This window comes from Chroicocephalus ridibundus, chromosome 1 (assembly GCF_963924245.1).
Source record: "Chroicocephalus ridibundus chromosome 1, bChrRid1.1, whole genome shotgun sequence".
In the NCBI taxonomy this organism is placed as follows: Eukaryota; Metazoa; Chordata; class Aves; order Charadriiformes; family Laridae; genus Chroicocephalus; species Chroicocephalus ridibundus.
The window spans coordinates 182,772,982-182,783,307 of NC_086284.1; the positions used below are offsets into that span (position 1 = coordinate 182,772,982).

A 10,326-nucleotide genomic window follows, 5' to 3' on the forward strand; every position below is an offset into this window, starting at 1 on the left:
GCAAAAAGGCGACGCCGTACGTGGGGAAACGTCCCGCGTCCCACTGCAAGCAGTGACAACACCCGCTTTCCATGCGGGAGCTTGGCCGAGGCTGCTGATGCTTTTGAGCAGGTGTGACGATTTTTCTCTTGTTGTCGGGTTTCATTAAGAAATGCGTGGAAGTAGCAAGAAATAAAACTTCACTTTTTCTTCCTTGTGGCGAAGCTTGTGATGACATACATGTTTTGCTTATTTTATTCCCTCCCCTTCTACACCTTATTTCACACCCCCAGCAGGCAGCTCGGTGCCTGGGGCTGGTCCGTGGCACAAGCACGGGGTAGGAAGGCGGAGGGACTCCCCGGGGCTCGCTTTCCTCCCGCCGGAGGCCGGGAGCCGGAGCGGCGGCTCCGCGCCCGCTCGGACAGTTACGGTCGCAGCCGCCTCGGGGCGGGCGGGGCCTGGCGCGTCACGCAGCCCCGCCCTGCGCGTGCGCGGGGAGGGAGCGCGGCCCAGCGCTAGGGTGGACGGCGGGCCTCGTGCGCGGCCGGGGTGAGTGGGGCGGGGGAGGGGGGCAGCCGCGTGTCCGCGCGCTGCCCGGCCGTTGGGGACCGTTGGGGACCGTTGGGGGCCGTTGGGGACCGGGGGGGGGGGGGGGGGGGGAGGGCAGCGGCAGCCGCGGTGATGGCCCCCGCGCCGCCTTTAACGGCTCCTCTGCCCTCCGCTCGCTTCGCCCTCACTGTTTCCCTCTTCCCTCTCTCTCAGGCCATGGCGAAGAGCCTGAGGAGCAAATGGAGGAGGAAGATGCGGGCGGAGAAGAGGAAGAAGAACGCGCCCAAGGAGCTGGAGAGGCTGAAAAAAATCCTGGGCACCAGCGGGGATGTCGTTATGGAGGAGGTCAAGGAGGTGGCCACCGTGGTGACCCCCAAGACAGTCCTCGAGCAGGGGGGTGAGTGGGGCTGCGGCGGGCGGCGCTGGAGTGACTGGGAGGGGAGGGCCCTGCCGGCATCACCGGACCAGCCCCTGGGGGGGCACCGACCCGGGTTGCCCATGACCTGCCTTTTTAGTGCCCGGCTGTCTTTTCTTCCCGCCCCCCCGCTCCGGTCACGTTTCTAGCGTGTTTTACGTTGTACCTGTTCTTACGTTGCAAACACCCAAGTGCAGGGAAGTCCCGCCATGTGTGTATTACGTTTCGTGTGGCTTTCACTATCGTGATAAGACTTAGGATGATTACAGATTGAGAACAGTGAGTCGGAAAACCAAATCTTTTATCTTTTAAAGCCAAAAGGTGCTATTAAAACATTGAATCTGGAGATCTCACAACTTTACTTTCTGTATTGCATCCGGTCACTTGTGGAACAAGCTTATTGACATTTGGTTTAAAGTCTGTAGTGTTTTAGGGAGAGACATTTCTCTGTGAAGATATCAGGTGAGCGAGGGCACATCACTTAGCGGTTGTTCCAATCACAGCATTATATTTGCTGTTAAACTGGAGGTAGGGTATAATTTCCCTCCTAGTTTAAGGAGGGCATTAAACATAAAAGTTGGACCTAAATCTAAGGTAATTTTTTAGAGATTTTATCAAGAATAGAGTGATTATTTTTTTTTCCTTTTTAAATGTACTATCTGGGTATTAAATGTATTGTAGGGGTTTTAGGGCCTGTTTTTGTATGCTAATTAATGCTGCATTGCACATGGTGTGGGAGGTATTCGGTGTCTACAGATAATGCCATCTTCCTCACTATTCCTTGAATAGGATGTAAAGGAAGTAACCCAGGAAGTGGAAACAAAGGTTTGGAATAGCTATGTACTGGACAGGAGTCAGAAAGACACCTTCTCTTTCCAAAACTGCAGTCCAAACTAAATCGTAGTCCTTTTTGCTTCTCCAGTGTATGCCACTTAAGCTGTTATGATATTGCTGATGTGAGCTTTTTATGTGGTGTGCAGAAGTCTCTTGAGACACCACGGTGGGGATGTAGAGTAATGCTAGTAATCACTGTCAGTCACACAGCCAGTTTTGTTAGTGTTTCAGAAATTAGGAAAGACAGAGAAGTATGAGGTTGAATAGCAGAGCCTGTAAATTTTATTGAAAATGGAAATAGAATGCTGTCTAAAAATACTTGCCCAATTAAGGGTAGGTTGAAGTAAAATATGTAGTTTTACCCATAGTTCTGATTTGTCCCATAAACGAGATGTAAAAGTTGTTCTTTACGGGATTATTAGAATTGAATTTCCAAAGTATTTTGGAACATTGTAAGCCTTCTGATGTTGAAGCTGGATGAAACATTGTTGTCTTAAACCTAGTTTCTGAAGCAGATGCCTGGCTATGTGTCATTCCTGCACCCCTTTCCAGGTCTGCTCTCAATTTTTCTACAAGTGGCCAATTTCACTTGGCCTTTGTAGAGAGATTGCAGCCTCAGAAATACCTAAGAGTCGTCGAATCATAGAACGGTTTGGGTTGGAAGGGACCTTAAAGATCATGTAGTTCCAGCCTCCCTGCCACCAGCAGGGACACCTCCCACTAGACCAGGTTGCTTGAAGTCCCATCCAGCCTGGCCTTGAACACCTCCAGGGATGAGGCATCCACAGGGTAACCTGATCCAGTGTCTCACCACCCTCACCATCTGTAAAGAATTTCTTCCTAATATCTAATCTAAATCTCCCCTCTTTCAGTTTAAAACTGTTACCCCTCATCCTATTGCTACAATCCCTTATAAAGAGTCCCTCCCCATCTCTCCTGTAGGCCCCCTTGAGCTACTGGAAGGCTGCTGTAAGGTCTTGTTGGAGCCTTCTCCAGGCTGAACAACCCCAGGTCCCTCAGCCTGTCTTCATAGAAGAGGTGCTCCAGCCGTCTGATCACCTTCATGACTCTCCTCTTGACTTTTTCCAACAAGTCCATGTCCTTGTGCTGAGGACTCCAAAGCTGGATACAGTACTCCAGGTGGGGTATCATAAGAGCAGAGTAGAGGGGTAGAATCATATATATATATATATTTTTTTTTTTTTTCACAAAACAACTACAAGTTTTGTGAAAATAATGGTGTCTTCTTTGAGAGGACTTTTCAGCACTGTTGATGGACACAAGAGAGTTCACATCACCAAATGTTATAAGGACTGAAGTAGATGAAAGCTTCATCCAGAATATTCACTTTCCATAGATAGGCGAATAATTTTCCAGCCTAAGAAAGTATATAGGTGTATATTAGGGACGTTTTCCTGTGTTACTTGAAAGTATTTTTCGCAGCACACTGTGCAATAATATTTTTTTTTTCAGTTTTTGTTGTTAGAAAAAAGAATGGAAGGTCTGGTTAGCCTTTGGTCAAAAATGGTTTCGTAGCTGTTTTTAAAACTTTGTTTGCGGGCACGGGCACATATTTTTCAAGACAATCATATCCATTCAGTCTGCTTTGATAATCTACTTTTTATAGATTTTTATTCTTAGTCCTTTTCTCTTTGTCTTTTAACTCCTTTGATAGGTTTTCTTCGTGTCCTTGGGCCACTTCTGTTCAGTAGCTTTCTTCCTGTTACTGATTCCTGTAGCATCCTTGAGATTGCAAAGTATGATGAAAACGTTGTGCTGTGTGAACGACTAGTATTTTTTCTCCAGAAGTATTTCTTCATTAGTTAATGTTGCAGCTGACATTTATTGTGGATGTGGTTTTTTTAGTCAAAATTGGTGTAACAGATTAATCTCAATCATGTGATACGACGGGAATCAGAGAAGATGCTTATGTGTTTAGAGTAGGTTTTCTTGGGGTGTTGGGTCTTTTTTTCGTGTTGTGCAGTTAGAGGCCATCTCTCCTTCTATGACATCTGGAAAACGACGCTGTTCAGGTGGCTTCATGTTGTGTTTCTCTGATGTCTCAGGAGGGTTCTGGAGCTGGGACTTTTTTTTGCTGCCTGTCGCATGCTTGATCAGCCAGCAGGCAGTAGGTCCCTGTGTGGATTCTCTGCTGACTGCAAGTATTCATATCCCAACTTTAGGGCTCCCGAAGCACATATTTGTGTTGCAGATCCCTGTAGACTGTCAGCATGCTTCAACTATTGAAACAGCACTTTAGCCTTTTCCTCGTGAACTTTGTCTCCCAACAATGGACAGGCACAACGTAAAAAAGTCTTTTTTCCTCTGTGTAAAAACTCGTGATAAAGCTTTTGGAGTTGCACATGGATGGTTTGGAAACAAGACTGAAATTACATAGTAGAGTACAGTTCAAATCTGTACTTAACAAGGTGTTCTTCTTGTAGCTTTCTTGTCTTACCAAGACATGACGTTCATGTGGTGTTAGCTAGCTGGGGAGGCCGTTCTTGAGAGTGGCCGTGTCACAGACAGTCTTCCTCATCCTGGAGATTAATCCTCTGTTTTTGTCTCTAAATATATTAAACTTGGCCTCATGCTCTCTTCTCGAGGCAAATGTAGAATCAGTGTCTCACCATCAGCTTTTCTCTCTGTTCTTCTCTTTACCTGTCTTCATGTTCCACTCAATTTAATTTTTTAGAACAGATCTTAAACATTACATCATAAAAAGTATTTAATTGTGCATATGTTTCAGTAAGCCTATGGCTTCCTGTATGGTTGCAGCTTTTGATGGAGACCACACACAATGTTTTTAGACACAGTATTGGAACAGATGGCAGACTAAAGAATAAGGTGTTTTGCCCAGACATGGGCCTTTAGGGAAAATTCTGCATATTTACTATCAGTTGTTGAAGTTCGTGGGTTGCAGTTGTGTTGGTTTGGAAAGGGCTTTCAGCGTATAAAGCCTTCAGCTCTCTACTACAAATAGTGTTGTGTGTAGGAATATTGTTATCATTTTGGGGAATCTAGTAACAAAATAGCTTCTATGAAGCTGATTCATGTATTTTACTCACTGTAAATACCTTTCTTTTTCAGATGACGGCAAAATGGACATAGATAATAAACGAAACAAAAAAACTCTTCTAGACCAGCATGGACAGTACCCAATATGGATGAATTCCAGGCAGAAAAAGAAGCTTAAGGCACAACGTATTAAAGGGAAAAAAAAATCAAAATTGGCCAAAGGCCTAGCCTGGTAGAATCGGAGTTTTGTAAAATCATGAATATTTTACCCACAAAATAAATATCCCAAATAAGTACATGATATTTTTGTGCTTGACCATCGAGTATAATCTGTTGTGTTGCAGGAATTTTTGAAGAGAGTCTTATGCCAGCAAATGATGAAAGCAATATCAACTTGGTTTCTGCCAAACTTAAAAAAAAAAAAAAAAATACAAAAAGCAGGCTGAGTGCCTTTGAATAGACTAAGTGTCTGTGGTTATCTGTTTTCTTAAGGGGCAAGGGTCTTCATCTTTTATATTGTGAATGCTGAAAATGCTAAAGGAAATCCTAAAAATAGAGAAGCTATAAATAGTTTTTGTACTGTGGTCTTCGTCAGTGTAACTTGTCTTTTAGTAAATCTAAACAAAGGATTCTGTAAACTCACCATATCCTTTAAATTATTTTGTAAAATTACTTCTGTTGTGCCAATTTGTGTTGCTTTTAACATCTGGTAATTAACCAAAACCGAGCCTTTAACATGTGACTTAAAAGAGATGATACACTGAAATCAGCACCAACGCTTCATGAAACTTCTGTAAGTAAAAAGTCAAAGTCTCAGTCTGACTTTAATTCCCAAAGAGAAAGCTGTTGGAATAAAGAAGTATTTCACTGCTGTCTGCAACTGAAATATTGTAGAAACTAAATAACTGAAAGTAAAACTGATTCTTTTAGTATTAATATGAGAGAATGCAACTGCACAGATTGGAAATAAAATGAGTTTTATTTAAAGCCTTTCCAAGTTTTTGTAAAGTAAATGAAAATTTACTTTTCCGTATATATTTTCAGTAGCCTTTTATTCCTCTTAAAATGGTATTCGTCTATCATGCTTTACAATGTGGGCATAGGATAAAATATTGCATGATTGCGTAACAGATGCCATTTATATGTGATTAGCTACAGTTGGTTGCATATTACTCGGCAATAACATGTGATGACAGATGCAAGAATTAGTTGCCCTGAAAGCTTGTGTTTTTAAAATGTCTCTCATTTCAAGGATGGAAATAATTACAGTACCAGTCCTGCAGTATGTTGCCTGCTGAAGTACCATTCATCGATACAGAGCATAACCTTTGTCCAGCTTCATGTAAGATGGGATACACGTTCTGTCATGTGCCCACAAATTAATATGTGTCTGTTGTGATAACTTGGGCATAGGAAATGGGATTTATTCTTTTAAAAGTAATTACGCTAGCTTATGCTATGCTAAAATCAGCTAAGAAGACCTCAGCCTGATAGAAAATTCAGTTTTTCTGGAAAACTACAGTGGGGTTTCTATTATTGTTAAGGTAAAAGTATTCTGTTGCTCAGGTGAAGAACTACAAAGGTGTTGGAGGAAAGACCAACGCATCTTCTGTTTTCACATACATTGACAGTTAATGAGACTTAATAAGATGTATAGATCAAAGTTTAACAAATTGTATGCTATTAATAACTTTGTACTTTAGAAATATTTCCATTAAGTTGATAATACCCCCACTAAAAGATATGCTGCTTTCAATTAATTTTTTTTATTAGATAGTGGGTCTAGATTTCACTATCAAGGATGTTAGCATTTAGGTTAGTATTACTTTAAAATTGATTAATACGGAGGAAATGTTCATAATTATGTTCATCCAGAAATGGAATGGATTGAACAGTCACTTTGTATTTCTTTACTATTTTAATGATGTAGGCTGCGTTTTGGTTAATGTGTGCTTTCAGGAGTTGAGGAGAGCTTCTTGGGTTTAAGTATTAACAATTTAGTGTTTTTCTGTAGAGTAAACAGAGTGATATTTCTGACATGCTTGTTTGTACATCAGGTTACGCTCAGGCTGCTGGTGGGAAAGCAGACTGCTTTTCCTGAGGGGAGATAATCAAGCTGGTGGAGGACTCCCATTTAAGTGTATGGCTTCAGAGCCAGATTATTTTCCTTCATTAGGTGTGCAGCCATGCTCTTGTGTCTCATCTTAATCAAGGCCGCCACCGCTCACTTGCCTTACCCTCTCCTCTCTCTGGAGTTGTTCAGTGCTGCCTCTGCTCCTGTAAGAGAAAGTGATCTGCGCAACTGCGTACTTTGCCTTATTTCTACTTTTATGACCTAGCCCTGAGCTTTGTTGCACAAATTTATTAGTCTACTGCTTTTGTGACCAGATTGGGGATTTGAATCTTGAATGAGAGACAGCAGACGCTGCACTGATCTTTTATTTAGCAGTTGCTTCCTACCAGCTGAAACAATACTGGCTGTGTGAGGTATTTCCTTCATGGTGTCCAGGATAAAGTCAAACAGGTTCACTTAAACTACTGGTATTTTAAGACATCCTGTTTGATTTTTGAGCTGAAACAGAGGATAAGAAAGGAATAAACCCCAGCCTTTACTGGAAGGCAGCTCTTAGCCCAGTACCAAATTGTGTGTACAACATCGCAGTTCACTGGGGTGAGGCAGCGCTCTCTCCGGGCCAGGAAGGGTTTTGAAAGCCTGTCTGGGTGGGATCTGTAATCCAGGCTGAAGGTTCGCTCATAGATGGAGAGCAGGAACCTGGCTAAATGTGCAGCACGGATGTAACCTCAGAGGTTTGGTGGTGAACGCAGCAGAGAAACTTTCCCTTCTAGGATTTCAGTATATCCTGTATATGGATATTGTAATTTTGTATTTGGAATTTGCTTTAGATCTGCTTTGAGCAGCTGTTTTTGAATGTGAATACCACCTTTTTAGTCATCATTGAATATTCGACTTACATTGCTGAATCTGAACCACGTTCTGTTTGATCAGTTGGTGAAAAAAAAATCATTCTTGCTTCTCTACAAGAGAAGGCGAATTTAAACATACTAGGTTTTGGCTGAAATACATGTTTTAAAAGCCCCTAAAGGGATTTCCTAAGAAGTAAGCTATCTGCCTCTAAAGAATATTCTGATTATATCATAGTTTATTGATCTTTTATCTAAAAATTTTTTTAAAGTTGTGATTGGGGGAGAAAAGTTTGCAGTTGATTAAACAAACTGATGGAAGTCCAAAATTTTATAACTGACATGGCATTGGCAGAGGTGGGGATTTTTTGGGTATGTAACTGTGCTATTCTGAAACTGCATTGTTGAAACTTCCTACCGCTGTAACTATGTGCTGTGGTAGCTGTATTTTGTGGACCTACGAAAGGTAGGGGAAATAGTGCAGGCAGTTTTGAACTACAAGCATAAATGCCAGAATCAAAAGAATGAAATACTGTCATTTTATTGAAATGTTTATGTGTATGAAGTGTGTGTATACAGTATACAGTCTTCATTAGCAAATTGCTAAGTGTCCTTCAGATTGTCGGCACTTTCCTGAGAAGAAGACAGCATCTGCCCTTTTTGATGCAGTATGCAGGACTTGGTTTTAAAGTGAGTTATTTCAGATGCCTAAAATAACCGGTGGTGGTGCAGTTCCTGGGCTTTTCTGGTAACTCATTCCTGCTCTGGGACACCTTTTCTGCATTGTGTAGTCAGGTGGGTTGGGGAACGAATCTAGCTGAGATAAACTGAAAATAGTTCTTTTTTTCTCCTGTTTTTTTTTGGGTTGGTTTTTTTTTTGGCTGGATCCATTTCCAGCCTTACTCTACAAAAGGTGTCAGTAGGAGGCAATACAAGACTGGGAACAAACAGCTGGCGAAGGCAGGGCTGTGTGAGGCAGTCCTCGCTTATGTGCTGCCTGCTGAGATGTGTTCTCAGGTGCCACCTTTTCTCCTATGGCACAGCTTTTTTTCGTAATGCAGTACCATGCAGTACAGTGTTTTGAAGATGGGGAGAGGTTCTGGAGATTAGGTCAAGCAAATGCATTGAATGGTGCTTTTGAAAGTTTTTTATTCAATGGAGGGTATAGTATTGGAATAATTGAGGTCAGTGTTCTTTCTTATAGTCCCAGTTAAGTTTTGCTGCAACACTCAGCCATCATAGGCTCTGCTGGTGCATGTAGTCATCTGTGACATTTTACAGATTCTTTCAGTTTGCTTTATCTTTGGCTTTATCTGCAGCTGACGCTGTGGTTATAGAGGAGACTAAATCTGGTTTGGGGTTGTCTAGTACCGGAGGAAGGATGTCATGGCCACATGACGCAAAGTGCTCCTCTGATACATGCTCAGAACTCTTTTTTTTTTTTAAAAAAAAAAAAAGTAGCCCTTGTATATCTATACAAAGGCTTTTTACTGAACGTCTGTTTCTAGTACGCTACCTTTTCCTCCTGCAGCCTAAAGAGTCACTTGGGTTCTCGTGAATTTGATGGAAGCTGGATGTCTGATCTGTGTCAGATTTGTAGCGTGAATATGTCTGGTATTAAAGATTATAGGACTACAGCCTCAGCGTTGCAGAAATCTGAGAGGTGCAAAGCAATCTGTTCCTCTGGGTGGCATGGTCTTAATAACTGAGTTATGGCAGTTGTGGGGATGATTAGAGCCTGAAACAATAGCTATGAATTGCTCTCTTCAGGCCAGGGTTTTGCCATCAATTTTAACTTATCTAAGGCTGAGGTTTCAGGGGGGACTGAGCCATCTGATATCTCACTGCTGCAGGAAGAGGCTCTTCTTTTCAACTTTTTCCCCTCCCTTCTCCAGCTGCGCTGCCCAATTCGTGATTTATTGCTTCAGGAGAAACAGACATTGGTGTTTTGCTTTTTTTTTTTTTTTTCCTGGGCTAAAAGTGAGTGAGAACTGATGACCTTCCATTTAATAAGCACTGCGCATTTGTGACAAGCCCCCCGTGTCCACTGTCCTTTTACTGTTCCTACACTACCCCTGAGTTCTGATTTCAACTTTCCCTCATCAACAGCAACAATATTCAAAGGAAAAGAGAAAGCACAGTGGGAAGAGGATGATTTTTGCGCTGCCCCCTCTCCCTCTTCCCAATCACTTTAACATCACTCTCATGGGTTTCTAATTTTCCTGCTGCACATGTATCGATATAAAAGGTCTGAAATGTTAGGACATGGTATGGCGGCAGAGGGTTGTGACAAGGGTCCTGCGGAAGGTAGCATGAGGACTGCTTTATGAAGGGCTTCTATGCGGAGAGCAAAGAATCAGTGAGTTGTTTTCCTCCAATTTCAACTTAATTGACTGTGAAGGTCAGGAGCTCTATTCTGATTTGCTAAGCTATTGTTTGGCATCTTTTCCCTGTAATTGCAGTTAATTTTCTTGCAAGGCTTCTGAAGTCTGGAGGTAGATTTTTATAGCATTTTTAAATTTCCGCCTTTAACCAGAAATTGGATTTGTGGACAGGATTTCAGGAAACGAAGGCACATTTGTTGTCTCAGTACCGCTCATCCAACTCAG

At 42.2% G+C, this 10,326-nt stretch overlaps 1 protein-coding gene across 1 annotated transcript; it reads left to right on the forward strand.

Annotated features, from left to right (window-relative positions):
• Positions 1-378: 378 nt before the first annotated feature.
• LLPH (LLP homolog, long-term synaptic facilitation factor) lies at positions 379-5,804 on the forward strand. Its single transcript, XM_063323021.1, has 3 exons — positions 379-528; positions 742-925; positions 4,868-5,804. Exons 2-3 carry the CDS (start codon positions 745-747, stop codon positions 5,029-5,031), a joined length of 345 nt encoding a protein of 114 aa, XP_063179091.1. The 5' UTR covers positions 379-528; positions 742-744; the 3' UTR covers positions 5,032-5,804.
• The last annotated feature ends 4,522 nt before the right edge of the window (positions 5,805-10,326 follow it).